We start from the raw sequence: 26,560 nt of genomic DNA on the forward strand, positions 1-26,560 counted from the left end.
AACGACGCTATAGAGCACTGCACATCAGAACAACTAGACACAAGGACAGTTTTTCCCTAACGCCATCACTCTACTAAACAAATAATTCCCCCAACACTGTCCAACTATTTACAAAGTCTGCATTACTATTACTATTAATCTTCTCATCACTCCTTATCACCCATCCCCTCCCACTTGTGACTGTATGACTGTAACTTTGCCGCTTGTATCCTTATGATTTATATTGACTGCTTCTTAGTATGATTTAATTGCTTTTTGTACCCTATGACTATCATTAAGTGTTGTACCTGATTAATTCTTGACGAATGTATCTTTTATTTTTATGGACACTGAGAGCTTATGCCCCAACATACATTCCTTGTGTGTCCAATCACACTTGCCCAATAAAGAATTCTATTCTATTCTAAAATGCCAACCGTGACCTGGATGACTGAGAATCTTCACAGACACTGCAAATGTGGCACTTTCTGAGAAGGTACAATCCGCTCCACACAGTCTTATTTTCAAGGACAAGATGGTTGTTCTTTTGCTTGCTTGTTTGTTTCTTTGCTTGATTGATTGATTAAACTTATTTGCTGCCCCCAACTTACCTCATATAGCCTTCCAATTGCCTCCAGGAGAAATAGCAAAACAGGGCATCCTACACTTACGACCTCAGTTGAGCCCCAAATTTCTATTGCTCAATGAGACCCTGGTCAAGTGAATTTTGCCCCCATTTTATGACTTTTCTTGCCACAGACGTTCAGTGAATCCCTGCAGCTGTGAAGTTGGTAACAAGGTTGTTAAGTGAATCTGGCTTCCCCATTGACTTCGCTGGTCAGGAGGTCGCAAAAGGGGATCACAGGACCCCCCGGGACGCTGCAACAGTCATAAGTATGAGTCAGCTGCCAAGCGTCTGAATTTTGATCACGTGACCATGGGGATGGTTATAAGTGTGGGAAAAGGTCATAGGCCCCCCCTTTTTTTTTAGTGCTGTTGTAACTTCAAACGAATCGTTGTAAGTTGAGAACTCCCTGTATACCTCAAAACAGATATTGAAATTCACGTCTTCTGAATGTGGCGCTTGTTCTGTCTTTTTGGTCAGGTGGAAGCCGGGCACCAGTGGTATCTTCAAGTGATCTACGTCATCGGTCCCGAGATGATTGGGGGCTCCCGGATGCCACGTTCCGTGGTCCATCCCCTGAAGCGCGGCCGCCGAGACCTTGTGGACCACAAGGGCCTCCCCGTTCTGGATGACTCCTTGATCTACGACAACGAGGGAGATCAAATCAAGAACGGCACCAACATGAAGTCTCTCAGCCTGGAGCAGCAGGACGCCGTCAGTGTGGCCTCTCTCTCTCAGACGGGAGCTTCCATCGGCAGCGGCTTTGCGGCCGTCCTGCTCTTCGTCCTCGTCCTCTTGTCCGTCTGCTTTGTCACCAGGAAGTGTCGGAAGCATCGGAAGAAGAAGAAGAAGAAGAAAGCGACCAAAGAGATTGCAGAGCAGTACCCGCTCAACACTCAAGTTGAGGCAGCCAAGCGGTACGCCGAGACCCTGGAGAAGAACGTCAGTGGACATTACTGCACGGTGAAGAACCTCAATCTCCTGTGTGAAAACGAAGGCGCCTACAAGGTCAGGGGGGCGAAGGTCAAACAGATGAACTTGGAAGTGAAAGTTCATAACAATTTACACGATGGGACCGAAGTTTAATGGCCTTTGGAATAGAGGGAAGAAATTTATATATATATATATATAAAAAATGGGGGGGGGAAGAGGAGAAACCTTCTATAATTTGTTTTCTAAAAACTTCCCGTTCTGGTATTTTTATAGTGGTCTTCTAGGGGGAAAAGGGAAGAACAAAATCTTTGCATTTTGTTTGCTTAAGCCAGAGGTCTCCAAACACGACCGCTTTAAAATCCGTGGACTTCAACTCCCAGAATTCCTCAGACAGATGGCCATGTTGGCTGAGGAATTCTGGGAGTTGAAGTCCACCAAGTTGCCAAGGTTGGAGCGCACCCCCCTCCTGGCTTAAGCAATGATCAAGCAAGGTAATCTTTGCATGCTTCCACTCTACCAAGGAGCTACCTCAATGAAAGACAAACCACCCGAGGAGAGGAAGGACCGAAACTCATCTCGTAAAAGCCGCCATGGAGGGCCAGGCCCACGCACCAATTGTGTGACAGTTTCCCAGACCTCTTCTGTCGTTAGCCTGTTGAATTCTCTTTGCAGAACTGGTTGAATTAAAAAACAAACAAACAGAGATGCCTTGCTCGTATCTACTTCAGAGGTAGAAGAAGCACAATGCGGAAATTACGTATGGGACAGCAGGGTGACCTTGGATTTCCCCAGTTCAGTTGACGGACAAAGGATGGGCACTTCCAATGAGGCCTTGGTTAGACAGTTTGTATTAACTTACTTCTGTGGGAAGCCCTTTCAGCCCAGTTTCTCCAGATGGAAGGATGGAACAATGGATTCCCTTTGAAACACAGATGCCTTGAGAACCACAAGGGTCTCTATCAGACTCATGGAATTTTGGTGGACCAACAGATCCATGGACACAGTGGTGGAAATAATGCCAATATGGGTGTTCCAAGCTTAGTTAACTGATGAAAGATTGGCAGTTCCAGTGATGCCTTGTTTGGACCGCTTGTATTAATTTTTGTATTAGCTTTTGGCCACCACACTATAAAAAAGAGGTTGAGACTCTAGAAAGAGTGCAGAGAAGAGCAACCAGGAGGATTAGGGAACTGGAGGCTAAAACATACCGTGAACGGTTACAGGAACTGGGCTTGGCTAGTCTAGTAAAGAGAAGGACCAGGGGATACAGGAGAGCAGTCTTCCAATATCTGAGGGGCTGCCACAGAGAGGAGGAAGGGGTCAAGCTATTCTCCAAAGCACCAGAAGGCCAGACAAGGAACAATGGATGGAAGCTGGTCAAGGAGAGACTCAACCTAGAAATAAGGAGGAATTTTCTGACAGAACAATCAACCCATGGAACAGAAGTTGCCTTCAGAAGTTGTGGGAGTTTCATCCCTGGAAGCTTTCAAGAAGAGACTGGACTGCCATTTGTCAGAAATGGTGTAAGGGGATTGGACTAGATCAAGGGTGGGATCCGACCAATGTAACTACCGGTTCGATGATTTTACATTTTGCGCGCACGTGCGCCTGACGTAAGAAACCTTTTGTAGATCCATTTTCAAGTGCACATCTTAAATCTTTAAAGAGGCAACACCTAAGTTATGATGAAGCGTATTGGATGAATTGCATGAACTGGCTGAAAGAAATAAGAGAGCCATTTTTTTTCTCTCATTGTCCATCCTTGTTCCACCTTATTTTGAAATATCTGCTATATGATTCCCTTTTTTTGTCCTAAATGCAGATTTTTAAAAATATTCTTTTAGAAAATAGGTAGTACTTTGGAACTGAAAATCACCGGTGCCAAAATTGTTGCTCAGCTTAGTTTATAATGCTGTCTAGGAATCTTCCTTTGTATCGGCATAATTTAATCCAGAAACCTAGTGTGGTATAAAGCAGCAAATAACTCAGGTTCTGCGTAGAAATCTAATTCAGTAGACTTCGTAGGCCTGGAGTGTCTAACTTTGGCGACTTTAAGACCTATGGACTTCAATTACCAGAATTCCCCAACTAGCATGGGAAACTGGCTAGGGAATTCTGGGAGTTGAAGTCCACAGGTCTTAAAGTTGCCAAATTCCCTAGCATAAACGCTTGATTTAAACCAGCTGGTCCAATCATTTTACACATTGAATGCTCTCCTGGATTTTGGTACATCACACGGATTATGCAAATGTTTGAATAATTCACAAGCTCCTAACTCTCAAAAGCCACATTACCCAAATCACTTAGCAAAGCTCGTTCTGGATAAAATGAATCTTAATTTTGAAGGCATGTGGCGATACTTGCAAACCTGGTTCCAAGTGCCAAAAACAACCTGATTATACACGTGCAATAAACTGGTTTTCCCTATAATTTCATGTCTTCTCAGAGTGCTAGATTTAACCTTGCATTCTGTTTACCAGCGAATTTAAATTTATTAGGTACCAAATTGGAGAAGGCAGCAGGATCTTTGCAATTATCTGATGGAAAACAACCAACTCACCATGTACATCAAAACAAGATTGCTTTTTCATAACACTAATGGTGTCTCTGAGCTGCCCCATGCGATTTGCATACATGTTTATTAATGCGGGAAGAGAATCCTGTTAAAATTCTTCCTGGTCCTATATTGACATGACAAGCCATTGTGTCATAAGAGGAAAGCATCCTAAAGGGACAGAACTTGAGTTGATAATTATCTGCTTTCTCATTTCTTTTTATCTGCTGTCTTCAAGGTAAGGTTTTCTGCCACCAATCTAGCAAAACAATTCTCTCTTCTTCTTGTTGACCTTATTACAGGTATAGTCCTCGACTTACAATCACAATTGAGCCCAACATTTCTGCTGCTAAGGGAGACATTTGTTAAGCAAATTGTGCCGCATTTTACGAGCTTCCTCGCCACAGACCATGGGGATGCTCCAACGGTCATTAAGTGTGAAAAGGGGTGCTACTTTCTTCAGTGGTAGTATAACTTTGAAATGAGCCATTGTAAGTCGAGGACTATCTGCATGGTCACAAAAAGTGGGTGCCGGTAATTGAGTAGAAGCAGGCATTTCTTCCCTACAGTCACTGAGTGTTAAATCCAACAACTGGAGTTTCTACTAACTAGTAGAACAGACCTGAGCATTTTATGGTTCCCAAGCTACATCCAGTCCTATGGCTATTCTTGTCTAGTCGAAGCGGATTGCTTTTATTTGGAAAGAAACTGCCATTTCTAATTGCAATCTTACATATATGAGTGCAAGGCCGAGCACCTTATAGTTCACTTCTCCACAACAGTTCCAGTTTTTCACGTGGCCTCTTGGGAAAATTAGTTGCCCACCCTTTTTATTTAGAATATTCCTCCACTTCAGAAGTTTTCCTTGGTCTATGCCCAGTGTAAATTGAATAAGCACCCTTCATTTTCAAAGATTTGTGTGTGTGTGTGTGTGTGTGTGTGTGTGTGAGATAGCACACACAGAGGGATGTAGGTATGGTGTGGTGCAAATGGGAATTAGCCGTGGTGTGGGACCTCCATGGAAATGAATTGGAAAACAATTGACTTTGTGAAGTTGACTTTGTGTGAATCTTCACAGAAACTGCCCAAGCTTTCTGGGTCAGGAAGGAAAAATCTGGGATAATAAATCACAAACCAGTGTTTCCTACGGAATACGAATATTTACACTGATTTGTATTGGTAGAGTGCTGTTGTTCAGCTCAGGGAATCCAGCCGCCCTTGTGATATATGAGAATAAGCCCTTCAGATGGAAAAGCTCGGTGGGTATCTAAAGTTCTTGTGCCCCCATTAAATGCCTAGATTTGGCTCTGGAAAATCCAAACGCCGATGGGACCAGCTTTGGAGGCCTTGCTTCTCCACGAAGTTCGTGGATGATCTCGAACAAGTCAAATTCCCTCCACGGGAGTTTCCTAAGGTTAGGAGATGCCAGTGCAGTCTCCGTGGTAATATTGCAGGATGAAAATACAATATACACAGGCGTTGTTGTCATTCTGGACAATTGTTTGTGCCAGATTATCCCAAACGGCTAACGTGCCCCAGGAACGAGATTGGCCGGGTCACTTGTAAGTTTTGAGGAGCCTACCCGAAAGGTACAACATTTAGTGTCACATAGGTTAGTATTTGTAAAAATAAATAAATATGACAGTGTTGTAACAGCAAGATACGGGAGTACCTCAGCTGTTTCCTATGCTGCCTGAAGGCATCTATTATAAGTGTTAGCGCTGACATGGCAGGCGAGCAAATCTGCCTTCTCTGGATAGACTATAATTGTCCTCTTGTTTTTCATGGCACACTGTCCTTCCAGAAAGTTCTTCTGGTGCCCCAAAGTGACTTCATCTGGTGCTGTCAACCGTGTTTCCTCGAACCTCAATAATGTTCTGTATTTCAGAGCATCAGTCTACTTATTATTCCCATGATGCCTTTCTGTTGTTGCCTTTGCTAATAAACCACCTTTGGTTACTTTTTAATAAAAACTGCCTTCGGCCTGCAGGATTTCTTCCTTTTTTTTCTTTTTCTTTTCAAAAAAGCAGTTCTAAGGTTGAACCCTGGCACCCTTTAACACGGGGGTGTCAAACTCAAGGCCCCGGGCCTCGATACGGTCTGTGGGGTGCTTAGATCTGGCCTGCAGGCCAGCCCTGGAAAAAAGCAAAGGACCGGCTCACGGTGCCTCTGCCAGAGAAAACGGAGCTGGCTTACCCAGGCTCTGTTTTCAGCCGCGATGGCCTCCTGCAGCCCTCTGCCAGCAAACATGGAGCTCAGGGAGGCCGCACACAGACTGCCTGGGGGACATTTTGGGCTGCGATGGCCTCCTGCAGCCCTCTGCCAGCAAAAACAGAGGCTGGGTAGCCTCCACAAACTCTTGTTTTCGCTGGCAGAGTGGGCTACAGGAAGCCATCCCAGCCCAAAACGGAGCTGTGATAAGGGACGTTGAGCTGGCCGTGCCCCGGGCTGCCACCACCCCGCCCCATTCCTCGAGGTCAAACACAACCCTGATGCGGCCCTCAGTGAAATCGAGTTTTGATACCCCTGCTTTAACGTAACGTAGAAAAAGACATTAACAACCTTGAATGCTGTTAATGGGGGCGGGGGGGGGGAATGGTAGGCCGTGTCCTGAGTTGGTTTTGCTAATCGGGCAGGGGGACATTAGGAAGATCCTTGAGATGGCTACATACCATCCTGACCAGTCTTAACAAATAATCAGAGTTGGAAGGGACCTTGTAGGTCATCTAGTCCCACCCCCTGATGTGTCCCCATTGTGAGGAAGGTTGCAGCAGCCTAACTGCGTTTGTGATCTTCTGATAATTTCCCTTCCTACATATTTGTGGAGATTCTCAGTCACGGTTGTTCCAAAGGTGGTTCTTCAAAAGGCAACTGGAGGTAGTTTTTTTTTTTTCTTTGAAGATATTTCTCTTCTCCAAGAAGCTTCTTCACTTCTTGCATGAGAAGCGAAACGTCTTCAAGGAAAAAACTTCCTCCAGTTGCCTTTTGAACAAACATCTTTGGGGTTCCCTTTCTACACAACCCCAAGCCGTGCCTCAGTTACCTTAAACAGGATTTATCCAGGTGGAGAGTAAAATGTGTGATAGAAGTTCGCCTCCCCATTGACTATGATAAGAGAAGGAAATCTACAGTAAGATGTTTTGAGACTGTTCCATGTCTTCTAGGAATACATGTGAGAAAGACGATCATGTTAAGATTATACTTAACACACTTAATATAGAACATGTAAAGAAGGTTGGTTGGTTGGTTGGTTGGTTGGTTGGTTGGTTGGTTGGTTGGTTACTTACTTACTTACTTACTTACTTACTTACTTACTTACTTACTTACTTACTTACTTACTTACTTACTTACTGCATTTATAGGCCAACACACAATGACTCTGAACAGCTTACAAGAAGTAAACCCCACACATAAAACACAACACACCTTCTCTTCCCTGGTGACAACATTCAAACAAGCCATTTTTGATGGGTTGCATATCAATCTTGGATCTTCAGGTCTGCAGGCAAAAAACAAAAAACAAAACACCAGGTCTTTGGGGTTTTTCGGAAGAGTATCGAGGTACAGCCCAGTCTTAACTTCTGCGGGGATGGTATCCCATAAGGGTGAAAGCCACTACCAAGAAGGCCCTTCTTGGTCCCACTAGATCAGGGGTGTCAAACTCGAGCCGCAGGGTCCAGATCCGGCCCGTGGGGTGCTTCAGTCTGGCCCATGGGCCTGTCCTGGAAACAGCGAAGGACCAGCCCGAGATGCCTCTGCCAGCGAAAACGGATTCCCAAGCTGTGTTTTTGCCGGCAGAGGGTTGCAGGAAGCCACCACAGCCAAAAACGGAGCTCGGGAGCCCAATTTTGATGGCAGAGCTCTCGGTCCACCACAGGTACCCCTGACACGAGTGATGTTGAGCTGGCCAGGCCCCCCTGCCGAAGACAAACACAACCCTGTTGCGTCCCTCAATGAAATTGAGTTTGACGCCCCTGCACTAGATAGACTTCTTTGATGGGGATGGCCTGTAACAGACTCTGCTTCCTGTATCAGGTAGATGGTCCTTCTAATAACCTGGCTCAGAGTCACATAAGGCTTTAAAGGCGAGACTTGTTCTGACCCAAACCTTGTTCCAAGTAAACAGACACCAAACAGAGATAAAAGGAAAACCTTTTAATGCCTTCTGCGAATTCCGTTAATTCAGTTAAAATGCTATTAAAACTAATTGTCTCTGATAAGAATGAGCCTTGCCAAGGTTGTGCAAGGCTGCCAAGAACACTAGATTAAGTTGCCAAGAAATATTCCAAACCAAAAGTCTTCAAACACAAACCAAGATAGTCCAAACTTCCACAAGGCTTGAAGTGCAAGAACTTCTTTGCTTCTTGCAAAGAATCCCGGTCTCTCAGGCTGGCTTTCATCTCTTAAGGGAGGGGCCATTACCTTGCAGCCTTACTCCCGAGTCACCCGTGCTGCTGCCGGCGAATCACAACAATACCTTGAATTCAACCTGGAAGTGAATTGTCAACCAACTGGCAGCTCGCACAAGAGAGGGGATGTGTGCAAATCCAGACTTGCACAAAAACATGTGCTTTTTGAACTTACCAAAGCTCTTGGCATCCTTTGCAAGGGCAGCCCCGTGTAGAGCTCACTGCAGTAGTCAAGACCTCACATTGAGGCGAGGTAGACTTTTATCTCTTCATTATTTGATCCATCTCAGATAGTTGCCTGTGATCCATTGTCCTCTTCAAAGCGGTTATGAGTCTGCAAAGCAAGGACAACTTGGGTGGACTTCCTGAAACCCCTTTTGTGTCACATGGTTGGTTCTCCGTTTGATCTGATGGCCCACAAATCAACATAGTTTTGCTAGGGTATAAATTACACGTCTGCATGCTTTCCTGACTATGAAATTCGCTCTCAGACAGTTGCATGCTCAGGTCCCCACTGGACAAGGATCTCTGCTTCTATTTGCAATTTACACTGTCCTGGTGTCACTCTGTGAAGCAGCAACAGTTAACACGAATCATTTGTCAAACACCAAATAGTTATTTTCTTTTTTCTTTTTTTAAAAATTTATTTATTCAGTATTTATAAAATTAAAATCATATATATACATTTTACAGCATTGTTTGAGCAATAGATACACTTGTACTTTCCCTCTAATAGCGTGTTATATATTGCCATAATAACTCTTTCATCCTTTTAAGCTCTATGTTTACATATGTATAATTCTCTTTACAATTGTTTACACATCACCCTTATTTTTCAAATGTTACCAAGTCATCAGATATCATCTTTTCTTTAGCCAGTCATACCGGATATCCAAATAGTTTTCAGTTGCTCAAATGCAACTTTATTTTTTAAAATTAAAAAATGCAAGCAAACAAGCAAACCAAACCTCTCTACAAGGTCAAAAAATTGTTTTGATAGTTTTGAGTTTTACAAAATTCAGAATTTCTCAGTAGAAAAGTTCAAGTTTGAAAAAAAAAAAATTCACATATATATATCCACATTCTATTAGCTTATATATATCTCTATTAATATACCATACGTAACGACCCTGGGCCCCATCAAAGGCACCTATTCCTCCCCCTTTCACACAAAGACCCCTCAGCAACTGACTGGTCTCCAGAAGCTGTGGGCGCTCCAACACTGAAGGGTTTTAAAGAAGAGATTGGAGGACCATTTATCTGAAATGGGATAGGGCTTCCTGCTTGAACAGGGGGTTGGACTAGAAGACCTCTAAGGTCCCTTCCAACTCTGTTATGCTGTTAAAACCCCAGTCTTGCTTCTAAAGGGGATGTGACCTGCTTTTGGGGGGGGGTGTAATTCAAAACCCTCCTGTCACCAGACTCGGTGTCTGGGTCTTATTGGGCCAAAGCTGGACAAGGAAAGAAAAGCCACAAAGGTGCCCCCTATCGGAAGAAGTGCAAATCCTCCTGGTCAAGGTTGTCCAGCCCTGCTTTCTTCCTCCTCCTCCTCCTCCTCCTCCACCGCACCTCCGGGCAGGTGGAGCCAGAACAAGGCGGGAACGCGCCAGCAAGACTTTTCCCAAGCGCCGCGCCGGCGTAGCTACTATTCCCCGTCGCAAGTTTCCCAGTTCGGACCGCTGCTTCGGGTAAGTAAGCCTCTCCGCTCGATCTCTTCTCCCTGCGGCCCCTGAGACCTGGATGAGGGAAGGACGCTCGGAAAGCCGGGGAGCCGGACCGGGGTTCGCTCACCCAGCCGCTCTTGCAAGCTTCCCACCCGTCTTCCTCCTAACTTTTGCACCCCAGCCGCGCCCAGCCTGGGGATCGAGGCTCCCGTCTCCGCTGGCCCCGGCGCCTGCAAGCTTCCACTTCGCCTCCCCGGTCTTGGGGAGATCCGAGGCGGGGAGGCACACGGGGTCCCCCGGGGGGCGGTGGTGGTTTGGGGACGCGGGGAGGGGGATACAAACTCGGAGGTGCCTCGTCCCATTTGCTTTGCAGCGCTTCTCACGCGCGCCCTGCCCCGATTGCGCGCTTTCTGTTGCGCGCTGCCCTGCCAAGAGCCCCTTTCCTGGCTATCTATCCCTCCCCTAGAAAGAGGAAGAAAACAAGCCGGATTTCTTTCTTTCCTTTCACCCTTTGTCTCTGTCTCTCTCTCTCTTTCCTTCCCTTTCTCTCTCACACAATTAAATAGAGTCACGCCTGTCTCCAACTGGCCCTGGACAGCTGCCAGCTAAGCGCATGGGTCTCTCTCTCTCTCTTCCACCTCTCTCCCTCCTTCTCTCTCTCTTGTTTTTTCTTTCTCTCGTTTTCATAGAATAACAAAGGGTTGGAAGGGACCTCGGAGGTCATCTAGTGCAACCCCCTGCTCGAGCAGGAGGAGAGTCGACGCCAAATATTAGCCTCTATCTAGGATCGAACTCACAACTTCCTGGTTGTGAGGCAAGAGCTCTGTCTTTCTATCTTCCCTCCTCCGCCCTCTCTTGACTCTTGACTTTTGATTCAATCTATCTGGAAAGTCTATGAGAAGTTCCCCCCCCTTTCTTTCTCCAAGGGTCTACTAATGATTTGGTACCTACTGTTTCTTCTGGGATGTGATTTCCAAGTGATCTCCTTTTCAAGCACCGGCTGGATCTCGTCCCGTTTAGCTAGAATGTTTGTCTCTGAAGTCCTTGATAGGGATGTGCAATTGGGTTCTTTCGCGCAGGGGTCTCCAACCTTGGCAATATTTAAGCCTGGCGGACTTCAACTCCCAGAATTCCCCAGCCAGCTTTGGGAGTTGAAGTCTGCCAAGGCTTAAAGTTGCCAAGGTTGGAGACCCCTGCTTTAGTGCATAGCAGGTAGCTTCCCATTTTTAGGACGCAGGTGGCGGGTGGGTGAGCAAAATGACTCCAAGAAACCATACCCTTTTTCTGCCATTCTCTTCCCATCAAGCAATTTATGTTTTGGCGAAAACGTTTCTTTAAAACAGAAACAAACCAACGAAATCGGGATCGATCTGTTCCTCTCACAACCTGGTCGCTTTCCTTCCCTGCTCGTTTTTCCCATGTTCAAATTACTAACCAAAGTTTTCTTTATTTGAGCCAGACTTTGTTGGCACATTAAGTTTTCTTTGGCAACTATGAATGTGGTTTGTTTTTGCTTTCTTCTGAATCTATTTGCTCTTCAAATTCCTAAATTGGGAGGTCCCCTCTCCAAGTCTCATCAGCCGAGACTCACCTGATGCAACTATTCATGATCCTCTAAGTTTCAGCTGGTGCAGCAATATTTTACTCCAGCCAACTTCTGAAACTAGCTTTTGAAATGATGACGATGATAATAATAATGATAATAGTTATTTTAAAAAGTAAAATGCCAGGGTGGAGTGACAGGGGTAGAGGACACGTTGATGAGACCAAGGAGATGTGGCCCTGAGGAATTTCTGGTCTCCGGATATTGACAAACTACTTTTTCTAGTGCAGGAAGAGGGGAAATGTAGTTCAACAGTATTTTGGTCTAGTGGTTAAGGCACCAGATAAGAAACAAGGAGACGGTGAGTTTTAGCCTTAGGCATGAAAGCCAAGTGGGTGACTCTGAGCCTATCACTAGGAGTCTGGGAGTTCTAGTCCTGCCTTAGTCATGAAAGCCAAGTGGGTGACTCTGGGCCAATCACTGGGAGGCTGGGAGTTCTAGTCCCGCCTTAGGCATTAAAACCAAGTGGGTGACTGGGCCAATCACCAGGAGTCTGGGAGTTCTAGTCCGCCTTAGTCATGAAAGCCAAGTGGATGACTCTGGGCCAATCACCGGGAGTCTGGGAGTTCTAGTCCTGCCTTAGGCATGAAAGCCAAGTGGGTGACTCTGAGCCAATCACCAGGAGGCTGGGAGTTCTAGTCCTGCCTTAGGTATGAAAACCAAGTGGATGACTCTGAGCCAATCACCAGGAGTCTGGGAGTTCTAGTCCTGCCTTAGTCATGAAAGCCAAGTGGATGACTCTGGGCCAATCACCAGGAGGCTGGGAGTTCTAGTCCCGCCTTAGGCATGAAAGCCAAGTGGGTGACTCTGGGCCAATCACCAGGAGGCTGGGAGTTCTAGTCCCGCCTTAGGCATGAAAACCAAGTGGGTGACTCTGAGCCAATCACCAGGAGGCTGGGAGTTCTAGTCCCCCCACTTAGGCATGAAAGCCTAAGGATCAGTTTCGCTCTGAGTTAAATTAAACCCATATCACAGCATTGGGGGAAAAATAGGAGGAGGAACCAGTATCAGGTATGTTCTCCCCCTTGAGTTATTTATAAAAATAAAGGCAGGATATAAACAAACAAACAAATGTTAGAATCCACAACTTCCCACTCCCATTTCCCAGCAGATAGTGCTAATCTGAGTCAACAGAGGCTTTTATGGGTTCCCCAATTCATGCACCCTTGAATTTGGGCACAGAAAGGAGGTTGAAGGGTGCTCAGTGTAACCTAGGAGTAAGTCCTGAGTTGAGCTCTTTACTGCCTCCGTTGCATAAACTCCTTAAACCAAACTTTCCTCTTTTCAAATACAAAACCTGAGAAGAACGTTAAGAAATCCATGAAGATAGAAAAGTGTCTCTAAATCCCATCTCGGAGCAAAAGAAGGGCTAAGGAAAAATAATTCTGCTTGCTTCCTTATATACACGACCCAAAGCAGGCAGAATCACCATTCAGTGAAATTGCTTAATTCCCATTTCCATTCCTGGTCAATTAAAACCTAGCAAAGGGTTTTAGGAAGATGAATACCACTCTGAGCTGGACTCTTGTCTGCTTGTTCCAACCGGACAACTATTTTTTTCGAGTCAAAATTCCCTTCTGCTTTCCTGGATGAGTTCAGACAACTCCCCAAAGCATAGTTTCTTCTGAGCAGAAATCTCCTTTATAGGTGGGAGCTGGGGAACTCTGTGTCCAAGGCTTACTATCTGCCAAGGAAGACTAGAACAGACTCATTCATGTTCAAGGGTAAACCTATGAATCGAGTTTGCTGTGTAACAGGAACAGCAAAAGGAGAATTTGGAACAACAACAGTATTTTCAGAGGCCGCTCCAGTTGTTTCCCATTTGCTGGCCCAGAACAAATGAAAAAAGCCATTCTTTGACCTTGGATGTGTTTTTGCAGTTGAACGTCATATAGGAAGCAATAAAATAACAAATTTGGGAAGGAAAGGGTTGCTAGACTGAGAGGCAACAGAGAATAGCCATGTACAACTTTCCTTTTTTTACAATAATAAACATTTTATTACAGAATCAGAACTCGTGTCATTTGCTGATGTCATGTCAAGCCAGGCCCCAAGTGAATTTTGGGGGAATAATAATAATAATAATAATACCATCATCATCATCTTAAGAAAATACTTGATTGATACCTAGGATGCTGGCAGCAACCTGTACCAACTATCAGAGCCAGTCAATGATATTTGTGATACATTTTAAAATGTTCAGTTGACTGAGTTTCATGTTTAAGGAACAAAATAATAATAATAATAATAATAATAATAATAATAATAATAATAATAATAATAACAACAACTAATAAATAAATAGTAATTAATAATAATAATAATGCAAATGCACGAATTGAAGACAAATAGCAAGAAAAAAATCACAAAGTACCAGGACTTACAAATTGAAGTTGAGCGATTTTGGAAAAAGCAATTGTGTATTATCCTAATTGTAATTGGAGTCCTTGGAGCAATTCCAAAAGGGCTACCTCGCTATTTGGAAATTCTGAATTTATTAGAGTTGAATACCCTGATTCTACAAAAAACCACCCTACTTGGAACAGCTTATATCCTCTGACGCTACCTTAACCTACCTAGGTCCTAGGTTAGGACTCGAGCTGTTGAGCTACCAACCAGCCCCAAAGGCTGTGAATCTTATCAAAGATTAACCACAATAATATTATTATTAAACACAAAATAATAATGATGATGATGATGATGATGTTAATAATAATAATAGGAACAGTTTTCAGTGGTATCAATGACCCTGAGAGATAGCAAGCAACTTTTTTTTTTGAAAAAAATGTTCAGTCAGAGGATAAACAGCTATTTGCAGAGGATGGTGTCCTTTTGTTCCCTAAATTGCACACAGCTGAATTCATCCTTGTTTAATAATCCCGATTTATTTGTTTTTTTGCAGCATCTTTGTGAAAACAGATAATCATGAGTTCTGTTTGGGTAAGTCAAATTATTTTTTTTCAGATTTATTTTTTTAGGCTAAACAGATCAAGTCTTAAAGTTGCCAAGTTTGGAGACACTGTAATCTAATGTATCCGCTTGAGCTGGGGGGTGGACTAGAAGACCTCCAAGGTCTCTTCCAGCTTCTAGTCTAGTTCCATTCTATTCTATTCTATTCTATTCTATTCTATTCTATTCTATTCTATTCTATTCTATTCTATTCCATTCCATTCCATTAAATTCTATTCTATTAAATTCTATCCTATCCTCCTTAGCCTTGCCTAGGAAAAAAAAAACAGCATTAAAACTATATGTTGGGACAGGGGTCTCTCTCTAAGAGAGGTGGCTGGCTGAGGAATTCTGGGAATTGAAGTCCACAAGTCTTAAAGTTGCCAAGTTGGAGACCCAACTTGCATTAGATAAATGATTTTTGCTGAAATAATACCCCTATTTCTCCATTCATATTACTGTGGTGTGGTGCCACTTTCTTCTACTCTGCAATTTCAAATAATTGTGCAAGTGAATTGTTTCTCAAAGTGTGAGGCGGTGGGAGAAATACAGATCGGTCCACGAAACTGTCCAACTAGCATTTTTGCTTCAGGATGAAAAAATAAGCCTTAAGAAACCCACGGAGGGTGTGTCTGCTCAGAGTAAGAGCAGTCTTTGACTTTATGGCAAATACCGGTTCAAACTCTGGCTATGTAAATATTGACAGACTAAAATGTAGGACTGAGTAAGCAAATGTAGACATCTGCAGCCTAGGACTGAATATAAATGGATTATCTTTAATCTCCAAGTCAAGACGCAGATTAATTACAAAATTGGCCAAGATTAATTACAAAATCAGCCGAGTTACCCTTGCACCAGAAGCATAAATTTAGCGAAAGCAGAATAATTACAGTTGAAATAGCTACCTTTGCTTCTCTTTCTGTGATAACCAGAAATCAATCCATCCCAGGTACCTGTTTTATTCTTGACCGATAGAATGACTGAACGTGGTTGTGATATTGTTGCTTTCCACTGTTTTAAATCTCTTGCGATGCACACGTAGATCTCAATTTACAACTATTTTCATTTAGTGGCCATTGAAAGTTAGAAGGGCACTGAAAAAAGTGACTTATGACCCAGTCCTGGCACTTACAACTGCTGCAGTCCCCCTGGTCACATGATCAAAATTCAGGTGCTCAGCAGCCAACCTATATTTACACCAGTTGTAAAGTCCTGGGATGATTCCCATCGTGACTTATTTAATGAATACCAGCTCAGTCCGAGTTGTGCAACACCCCCCAAAGAAGCAATACCAACAGTTTCAAAAGAAATTCCACCTTGATGAACTCAGTCCAAGCTGGGTGGGGTGCTTACTGAAGCTTGCTAGAGTCTGCATTTTACCACTAATTCCTCGGCTGAAACTCCTGATGTGAGTCTGTGGAATTCTTGCCTCCTTAATTATCCCCTACTGTAATGTTTTTCAACCTTGGGAATGTTTAAGAGGGGTGGACTTCAACTCCCAGAATTCCCCAGTCAGGTAGAAGCCCACCTCCTCTTAAAATTCCCAAGGTTGAGAAACACTGCCCTACTATATAGGGCTTATATAGGTAATATTTGCAGTCCTCGCTTAGTGGCCACAATCATGCCAGGGTGGGTCCCTTCCAACTCAACTCTTCTCTTCTCTTCTCTTCTCTTCTCTTCTCTTCTCTTCTCTTCTCTTCTCTTCTCCTCTCCTCTCCTCTCCTCTCTTTCTTCTCTTTTCTCTTCTTTTCTTTTTTCTCTCCTCTCCTCTCCTCTGTCCCCTCCTCCCGTCCTGTCCTGTCCTATCTTATACCATCCTATCCTATTCTTGTTGCTTCCTTGCCTTACCCTGTTCTGCTCTGCTGTCTTCTGTTCTGCAAAGGTTTAAGGGCTGATTCCAGGTAAGTTAAAAAATATGATAAATTCCAGAAATAATCCTGAAAGTGTAGGCTGTGAAATCCATCTTTACCGGCAGATAATTACAATGCTTGTATTGGAAGATTGCTGGATAGCCTTGCTAAAACACATTGAATGATTTATTAAACTCAGTTTTCTGCCCCATGCAGTCAGAATGACTCTCAGCGGCTTGCGTAGAATATAGAATTTATGACAATTATGGTGCCGCCTAAAACCAGATTGAAACTGACCCTCGCTAACAATACACACAGCCATCGCCTCCATCCCTAAGCATAAAAGCAATAAAAGATTAGAGATGGCATCTATGTAAACTCAGGGGAGAGTCCTCCAAAACGTTTCCAATATCCTGGTGAAGCTCTTGAAAATAATCTAATAAGCAGAATAAGGCCTGTCCAAATAGAAAATAACCTTGAAGCCAAGTTCATCTTAATTATATTTATCTTACAAGAAATACTCAAAGGAATTTAAGCCCATCTTTCTTTCTTTTTTTAAAAAAAACTTTCATTTACACTGAAAGAGGAGGGGAAAAACTTCACATTTACCAAGTAGGAAATGTCCCTGGGAATTATTACAATACCAAGAGTGGTGGGGTCTTGAATTTGGTAGAGAGTTTTTGGTAGGTCCCATTCTCCCTGATTCGCCTCGGTTGCATTATGCTCAGAGCCCTTCATTTTATGTAAGCAGGTGGTGGCCAAAAAAATTGCAGAAGCCAGGAAACATGTTCTGCAATGGGATGCAATTTCTTACGCCAAAAACCTGTCCCGCACGTCCTAAATACAGACCTCAGGGGAACTTAGAAGCCGAGACAATTTTGCTCCGTTGCAAAAAAACCAAAACACTCCAAACCCCATAAAATGTGGAAATTGCAGTTTGTTGAGAGAGGCTCTCGGCTTATTGGAGGAAAAATCTAATTATTGGTGAACTTTCTTGATTCACAGTCAGTGGAACTTCGGCTAAATTCCTTCCCTGATGATAAAAAAAAAACAACAACCCAAGTTCCAGAGTTTGCTGTTACGCGGGTTGTTTTTGTCTCAGTCTGCAAAATTCACACTGCAATGCAGAGCGATGGAAGACATATGGGGAGGGAGTTCATTTAATGAGTACAGGTAGTCCTTGAGTTACAACCATAAGTCACGATGGACGTAAAGCAAGTCACCACGTTCCAAACTTCAAAATGGGGTCGTAAATCCCTTTTGGGATGTCTGTGGCAACCTTGAATGGCTGCCAACGACCACTTGTAAATTGAGGTTTACCTGTACAGGTAGTCCTTGATTTACAATGGTACATTTAGTGACCGAAGTTACAACGGCACTGAAAAAAGGGGCTTATGACCATTTCTCACACTTGCAGCATCCCCAAGGTCACATGATCAAAATTCAGACGCTTGGCAAATTGACTCACATTCATGACGGCTGCAGTGTCCCTGGGGTCATGTGATCCCCTTTTGCGACCTCCTGACAAGCAAAATCAATGGAGAAGCCAGATTCACTTAACAACCGGCTTATTAATTTAACAACTGCAATGATTCACTTAACAATGCTGGCAAGAAAGTTTGTAAAACAAGGCAAAATTCATTTAACAACTGTCTCGCTTAGCAATAGAAACATTGGGATCAATTGTGGTCATAAGTGGAGGACTACCTATATTTATAACTTTTATTTTTCCGAGTTGTGATTTCTTGTTCTGACCAAGGTTTGTTGAGACACTAACAAGCATGCGTTAGTCCCAAAACCCTTGTTTCTTTATTTCAACGGCTCGTAATGAGTCTCAAACAGTTTGTAAAGAGCCCCATGGAAGCCTGCCAAAGTCCTTCAGGATAAGTCTGACAAGCACGCACCTTTATCTTCCTTGAAATGCTGCTAAATTTCCAATTAGTTATACGAGGCCAAATGGAGCACAAATTCAACACAGGGCTTCAGGTTTCAAACCGACCAGTACGAACAAAGTTGCTTCCTGCAAAGGCTCATGTCCCTTTGCTCCTCCTTTATGTCTTATGGGAGGGCCAATCATCTCCAAGCCTTACTCCCGAGTCGCCCCTTTTGTCTTAACTGTTCTTGCCTTCTGGCAGCTCTGCGCACATGCACATTGGGAACAGGCTCCCCTTGTTCCTCTGCCTCGCTGCTGCCAGATTCTGGAGGCTCCTGAGTTGGCACATAATTCCCAGATGGTCCTGGCCCCATCTCTGTATTGGATGCAGGACCCTCGTCTGAGTCCTCCCCAGAGTCCTGGACTGGCCCCCGTTCCTCCCCACTGTCCAACTCTACTGCCATCTCCGCAGATTGCTGGCGGATCACAACGTTTCTTTAGAGCGTGTCATACAGGCAGGGTTTCATTTAAATTTTTTTGAATAGGGGAATTAAATCAGCATTCCTGAAAGGCTGAGATCATATCGAACGCTTGCTGCTTCTTTCTTTCTCCACACCTACATAAATTACATCCTCTTAGATGCTAAGAACAGATGCTGTCAGCTAAAAACTCCAAGCATTTTCTTTTGTTAGCACATTTATTTTCCTTGACGTGAATAAATCAGCTTTAGTGATGATTCTGTCATAAAGGGCTGAAAAATTACTTTATATTGTAATGTTGGAGTGTCTCTTGTCTTGGCGTCCTATGTCATTATGGTTTTTTTTTAAGGTGACATATTTCTACATGTTCTATTGCACTGGTATCTTTTCATAAAGGTTACCTTGATGTATAAAAGAAAGTATAGATGAGAATAGATCTGATTTACCATTTTCTCATCCTTACTTTGATTGTCAACAAAGGAGCACTTCGCTCAAGAATATGGTTTAGTCTAGGGGTCTCCAACCTTGGCCACTTTAAGCTTGGAGGACTTCAACTCCCAGAATTCCCCAGCCAGCTTTGCTTGTTAGAACACAAGAGGATGTAATTCACATAGGCGTGGAATTCTGGGAGTTGAAGTCCTCCAGGCTTAAAGTGGCCAAGGTTGGAGACCTCTGGTTTAGTCTTACTTCTTTTCCTGGCTTGTCTCTGTGGGCTGAGAGAGAGGGACAAACCTAAGTCTGTACATGGCTAAGGTCAAATTGAACCTAGATCTCACCATTCCTAGTCCAACACCTTTTAAATACTTGTCGGGGAAAAAAAAAACAGCCAGAAGGGAGGGAGGATCAAGCTTGGAGCTAGCTTAGAGTCAACGCAGAACCACAAAAGGAGTAGGGCTGACCCCAGGAATGGGCTGCTGAGGGTTTGCAGGGGTTCGGAAGAGCCCCTAGCTAAGATTCTGTGCAGTTTGGAGAACCCCCAAATCCCACTCCTGGCTGGCCCCGCCCACACCACATCACCCCTCCCAGGAGTCCCCACACGGGCCATTTTGGATGCAGGGAAGTGCAGGGCACATGCGGAGGCTCAGGGAAGGCAAAAAACAGGCCTCCCGGAAGTTCATGAAGGCCGGAAATGGGCCTGTTTCTGGCTTCCAGAGAGCCTCTGGAGCCCGGGGAGGCCATTTTCGCCCTCCCATAAACTTGAGGAAAGCCTCCGGAGCCTGGGGAGGGTAAAAACACCCCCTCGCTGTGGTGCAGGAGGCCGACTAGGCCACGTCCACCATGACCATGCACACCCAGCAACTGGACAGATAACCCTTTGCTAAAAATTTGAAGCCCACCCCTGGCTGACCCCCTCTAAGTTCCTTATCTAATTGTTCCCAGGGAGTTGGCTGCCAGGATGGGAGAGATTCCTGTATTATAGGCAGAAAATAATAAAGTACAGGGGGTCCTCGACTTACGACCATGACTGAGCCCAGAATTTACGTTGCGAAGTGAGAAATTTGTTAAGCGAGCCTGCCCCATTTTACGGCCTGCCTGGTCCCAGTTGTTAAGTGATTCACTGCTGGAATTTAATATCCCGTTTGCTTGGTGTGTTCCTTGAACTCTGTGTCATTGTGCAGCTTCTCTTTTCTTCCAGGTTGGTTCTAGAGGAACAATTCAGGATTTCGCCGGGTTCAATGCTTCCAAAGATGCAGAGGCGCTCAAAACAGCCATGGAAGGACTGGGTAAGAACCCTTGTTTTCTTTGGGGAAGAAGGAGGCAGTTTCCTTAAAGCAGGGCTGTCAAACTCGATATCACCAGGGTTGTGTTTGACCTCGGGGCCAGCTTGACATCACTCGTGTCGGGGGCGGCTGTGGCAGCCCAAGGACTCTTCCAGAGAAAAGGGGCTCCCAAGCTCCGTTTTCAGCTGGGATGGCCTTCTGCAACCCTCTGACAGCAAAAACGGAGCTCGGGAGGGCCACGTTTTCGCTGGCAGAGGCACCGCGGGGCCAGTCCTTCGCTATTCCCAGGGTGGCCGCACAGGCCGGATCTAAGCAGTTGATGTTTCATATGATGACAATTTAGAATCCAAAACCTGTTGCTTCTAACCCAAAACCGAGCCGCACGATACTCTGCTGCTTATCCCAGGCATTACTGAATGAAACTGGCCCATGAAACTGAGGTTTCCTTGTAAAGAAAACCTAAGAATGGGATACAGGTTGCCCATCGCTAAAGTTTTAATATGTTTTACTCCCAAGAGTCAAGATTCTTCCTCTTTCTGAGCTTCTTAATTTTGCTTTTAGGAACGGATGAAACAACGGTGATTGAGATCCTGACAGGGAGATCTAATGCTCAACGGCAGCTGATAGCTGAGGAGTTTAAATCTTACACCGGGAAGGTCTGCATCCTTGGGAAATACTGTGAAGGGGGCGTGTGCTAGGAGGGTGAGGGGCTCCATTATCTCCAGCTACCGATTCTTCATGGCACATAGTATTGAAGAGTCAGTTTTTGGTGTAGTGGTTAAGATGCTGGCCTGGAAACCAGGCACTATGACTTCTAGTACCCCCTCATGCATGTAAGCCGCTTGGGTGACTTTGGCCCAATCACCAGGTGATGGTGAATTCTAGTACTACCTTTGGCATGAAAGCCAGCTGGGTGACTTTGGCCCAATCACCAGGTGATGGTGAATTCTAGTACTGCCTTAGGCATGAAAGCTGCTTGGGTGACTTTGGCCCAATCACCAGGTGATGGTGAATTCTAGTACTGCCTTAGGCATGAAAGCTGCTTGGGTGACTTTGGCCCAATCACCATGTGATGGTGAATTCTAGTACTGCCTTAGGCATGAAAGCTGGTGGGTGATTTTGGCCCAATCACCAGGTGATCATGAATTCTAGTACTACCTTTGGCATGAAAGCTAGCTGGGTGACTTTGGCCCAATCACCAGGTGATGGTGAATTCTAGTACTGCCTTATGCATGAAAGCTGGTGGGTGATTTTGACCCACTCACCAGGTGATAATGAATTCTAGTCCCTCTTTAGTCATGAAAGCTGGCCGGGTGACCTCGGGACAGTAACTATCTCTCAGCCCAATTCACCTCACAGGGTTGTTGTTGTGGGGAAAAAGAGGTTGAGGAAGAGTATTATGTACATTGTCTAGCATGAGTTACTTATAAAGTCATAAAAGGCAGGATAAAAATCTAATATTGTATTTCTGAAGGAGCAATTAGAGGAGTTCTCTTGGAGAAGGAATTTCCTTCTCCTGCCCCCTAAAACAGGGGGAAAAGGAAGAAAAACCCAGTCAAAATGAATGTTCAGATCCTTGAGATGGTGTCTACCCTTCCAAAAACACCTTGCAGGGGGCTTATATCTGAAGTGGTACAGTCCAACTAAGTCTTTGCTGGGTAATAGCCCAGCCCAGCCAAGATTTTCAATTTCTCACTGAGAATTAAACTAAAGGAAAAAAATGTCTGTGGAGATTCTCAGTCCTCCAGGTCATGATTGTCCCAAAGGTGCTTTTTTTCAAGAGGCAACTGGACTTTCTGGTTTTTTTTCTTTGAAGAGGTTTCACTTCTCATCCAAGATGCTTCTTCAGCTCTGATTGATTCAGTCAGAGCTGAAGAAGCTTCCTTGGATGAGAAGCGAAACGTCTTCAAAGAAAAAAAACCAGAAAGTCCAGTTGCCTCTTGAAAAAAAAAGCACCTTTGGGATAAAGGAAAGAAAATAGTTTTGACAAGAGACATATCTTTAAAGCAGTAAAACACAAATTCTACCAGGATTTGCCCTACGGTATTCCTCAAATGGATGCCCTCCACACGCAATGGGCTAAAATATTTGTGATTCACCAGTCGTGATTATCTGGAGGATACTGGATGAGAAACCATTGCTGAAGCTGCCCAGGATTCTTCACAATGAGATTTATTCCTGGCTCTGTTTTATTTTCTTTTTTAAAAGGAGCTGAAAGATGCTTTGAAGGAAGATACCTCAGGTGATTTTGGGCGTGCCCTAGTTGCTCTGGTCACGCCCCCTGCAGAATTTGACGCTGAACAAATTAACCGAACCGTCAGAGTAAGTCATAAAGCATGGCCTTCCTCTTAACGCTAAACCTAACTCATCCTTCCTGGAACAGGTTTTATTTGATTCTGCTTTGCAAAAATACGATTTTCTGTCGCTCTCTCCTTTTCCGTGAAGGCACTTTAATATAATGGCACTTTAATCAAATTTTCTAGAAGAGGAGAGAGGTAATTTGTACAGATGCAGCTTTGCTTTCTTTTCTTTTTGAAAGAAATAACTTTTCCTGAAGAAGGCAAGCCGTTCCATAAACTAAGCTAGATGTCTCCAAACCTGGCAACTTTTAAGACTTGTGGACTTCAACTCCCAGAAGTCCACAAGTCTTAAAGTTGCCAAGTTTGGGGATCCTTGAACTAAGGAGTAGCCAGCCTCTTCAATATGGGTAATCCTCGACTTACAACCATTGGCAGTTAACAACGTCACTGAAAAAAATGTGACTTACATTTTTCATCCTTACGACCGATCATGGTCACGTGTTCAAAGTGCAGATGCTTGGTGATTTTGACTCATATTTATGACGGTTGCAGTGCCCTGGGGGCACACGATCCCCTTTTGCGACCTTCTGACAAACAAGGTCAATTGGAGAAGCCAGATTCACTTAAACACCTGGTTAATGCAATGATGTACAAAAACGTCATAGAATGAGACACAAAATTCACTTAACAGCTCTCTTGCTTAGCAATGGAAAATTTTGGGCTCAGTCGTGGTTGTAAGTCAAGGACTACTAAATATTGTAAAGAAGGCATCAGACCAAGCTATAACTCTCCGCTCTTCTCTCCTATACGTATTATGGATCTTCTTTGCATTCAGAATAAAAAGAACAACTTGTTCAGTCTTTTCTTAAAAACTTCCAGCGTTGGAGCACCACAACTTCTGGAGGCAAACTATTCAGTTGATTAATTGTCCTTACTGTCGGGGAAATTCTCCTTGAGTTGCAGGTTGCTTCTCTCCTTGATTAGTTTCCATCCATTGCTTCTTGTCCTGCCTTGAGTTGCTTTGAAGAATAGGTTGCCCCCCTCTTTTCTTGTGACAGCCCCTGAAAGATTGGGACCCTGCTATCATGTCACCCCTACTCTTTCTTGTCATTAAATTAGACATACCCAATTCCAGCAACTGTTCTTTATATGTTTTAGCCTCCAGTCCCTAATCATTTTGGTTGCTTTTCTCTGGTTGGTCGCTCTTCTCTGCATTGTTTCCAGAGTCTCCACATCTTTTTTATGTTGAGGTGACCAAAATGGATGCAATATTCCAAGTGTGGTCTTACCAAGGCCTTATAGAGTGGTTCAGCCCTAATATACACATACACACTGTCCGTGTTTGATAATGTAGGCCAGACAAGGAACAATGGATGGAAATGGAACAAGGAGAGATTCAACCTGGAAATAAGGAGAAACTTTCTGACTGTGAGAACAATCAACCCATGGAACAGAAGTTGCCCTCAGAAGTTGTGGGAGCTTTATCACTTGAGACTTTCAAGAAGAAGAGATTGGGCTTCCATCTGTCAGTAATGGTGTAGGGTCTCCTGCTTGGGTGGGGGAGTTGGACTAGATGACCTACAAGGACCCTTCCAACTCTGATTATCTGCTATTGTTATGTAGTTGTCCCCCTGCAGGGACATCAGTGTCCCACCCACCATTCCTCTTGAGGGCAGCTCCATTTTAAAACCCTTAACTTTTAGCCAACAGCTACGCATTGCTGAATGAATTGATCGATGCTCTTTCATCTACCCCAACTCTTGTTAGTTCACGCCATTAACCAACAATTTGTCGGCTGCTTGCATTAATCAGCCAGGCAGGGTTGACTTTCAGCGGTTTCAATAAAAGCTTCACTCGCGGAGAGAGCCATCAAGGGCTGAAATCCGTTTACAAAACATTGGGCTTGAGATGAGGTCATCCTGTTTCTTCTCTTCTGCCAGAACCCCAAATGTTTTAATGTTGAAATGATCTCTTTAGGCTCATTTATCTCATCCAGAGATGTCTAACCCATCCTGTGGCAGTTTCTGCGACCGCCGGATGCGATTAAATCTAGATAAATCTTGAATGGAAAAATTGAACCTCTTGTTCATGTGATTTCTTGCCAGGGCGTGGGAACTAATGAGACGGCGCTGATTGAGATCGTGGCTTCCCGAAACAGCCAGCAAATCAGAGATATATCTCAGGTTTATTATAGAGGTAAGAACTGCCTTGGATGAATAGATATACCAGCCAGGAATTTGCCTCTTCGTTTCTCTGTAGGCAGCAATCGCCAACACATTTGGAATGGAAAATGGCCCAGGGAATCTTCTATGACAGGTAGTTCCCTATTTGCAACTCTGTGTTTCGTGGCCGTTCGAAACAGCACTGTGAAAAGAGACTTATGTCCAGTTTTCAGACTTACAATGGTAACAGCATCCTTAGTGTCAGGATTCTGGCAGTTACCCCCCATTTAAATCATGAGTCTCAAGCCAAACTTCCAAAAAAAAACCCGATTTATTGGGAATTAAACTGTCCAGCACTGCCTGGGTATAGCCAAATCTGAGACACATCATTCATTGTCACCCTTGACCCTGGTTTTCCCCCACCCCCTGGGTGTATCATAATCCATATTCTCCAATGGGACACATCCATAGCCCAGAGTCATCAATCATGCTCTCCAGTTAGAATTTTGCATGGCAGAAACTTCAGTCACCTAGTTACTATCTTTGAAAACATTTATGGAATGCAGTTTCGGTTTGTAAGATGCCGCACTGCTCCCCCCTCCCTTTCTGTTGGCAACTCTAAAAGGACCATAGAAATATTTTATGAGTTGACATTTAGGGTCATACAATCAACATGTAGCTGCTTGGCAACCAGCATGTATTTACGCACTGTCCCAAGGTCATGTGATCTACCATTTTGGGCCTTCCCAGACGGCTTCTGACAAGCAAAGTCAGTGGGGGAATTTTCCAATCAGAATAAAGCTGGAAGGGACCTTGGAGGTCTTCTAGTCCAACCCCTGCTGCTCAGGTACCATTTTGGGGTAGCTGGCTTTCCAGTCTTTTCTTAAAACCTTCCAGTGATGGACCATCTACAACTTCTGAAGGCAAGCTGTTCCACTGGTTAATTGTCCTCACTGTTAGTTGGAAGGGACCTTGGAGGTCTTCTAGTCCAACCCCCTGCTTAGGCTGGAAACCCTATATCATTTCAGACAAATGGTTGTCCAATCTCTTCTTAAAAACTTCCAGTGTTGGAGCATTTACAACTTCTGGGGGCAAGTTGTTCCCACTGTCAGGAACTTAGTTGTTTCTTAGTTGTTCCTAGTTGTTCCTAGTTGTTTCTTAGTTGTTCCTAGTTGTTTCTCTCCTTGATTCGTTTCCATCCATTGTTTCTTGTCCTGCCTTTTGGTGCTTTGGAAAATAGGCTCGCCCCCTTTCTACCGTAGTGCCTTAATCACTACCCCAAACCGGCTCTGCTGAATGCCGCCTCTGCTTTCTGGTCTGAAAGGTTTTGCACAGAAGTCCATACCAGGTGGAGGGACTGCCCATCATTAAGTCAGACCCTATTGAGTTAGTATTAGCTAGATCATGGCCCATGTCCCCTCTAGCTTTTAGTTTGATAAGTGGCAATAGCCAAAGAACC

The 26,560-nt window shown here is 44.2% G+C and overlaps 2 protein-coding genes across 2 annotated transcripts in view; both read left to right on the plus strand.

The window, feature by feature from the left end:
- The window catches only part of FRAS1 (Fraser extracellular matrix complex subunit 1), a 393,348-nt gene extending 387,270 nt beyond the window's left edge, over window positions 1-6,078 (plus strand). Inside the window, exon 73 of the mRNA XM_087935788.1 lies at window positions 1,085-6,078. Within this exon, the coding sequence (XP_087791914.1) occupies window positions 1,085-1,690 (606 nt within the window). The 3' untranslated portion in view covers window positions 1,691-6,078. The remainder of the gene's footprint in view (window positions 1-1,084) is intronic.
- Window positions 6,079-10,062: 3,984 nt separating this feature from the next.
- ANXA3 (annexin A3) overlaps window positions 10,063-26,560 on the plus strand; it is a 34,173-nt gene continuing 17,675 nt past the window's right edge. The window contains exons 1-6 of the mRNA XM_026718930.2: window positions 10,063-10,188; window positions 14,670-14,707; window positions 20,555-20,642; window positions 21,201-21,295; window positions 22,848-22,961; window positions 25,045-25,135. Coding sequence (XP_026574715.1) covers window positions 14,693-14,707; window positions 20,555-20,642; window positions 21,201-21,295; window positions 22,848-22,961; window positions 25,045-25,135 — 403 coding nt within the window. The 5' untranslated portion in view covers window positions 10,063-10,188; window positions 14,670-14,692. The remainder of the gene's footprint in view (window positions 10,189-14,669; window positions 14,708-20,554; window positions 20,643-21,200; window positions 21,296-22,847; window positions 22,962-25,044; window positions 25,136-26,560) is intronic.

The sequence above is a fragment of the Pseudonaja textilis genome, chromosome 6 (genome assembly GCF_049901715.1).
Source record: "Pseudonaja textilis isolate UNSWEBS1 chromosome 6, rPseTex1.2, whole genome shotgun sequence".
Classification (NCBI taxonomy): Eukaryota; Metazoa; Chordata; class Lepidosauria; order Squamata; family Elapidae; genus Pseudonaja; species Pseudonaja textilis.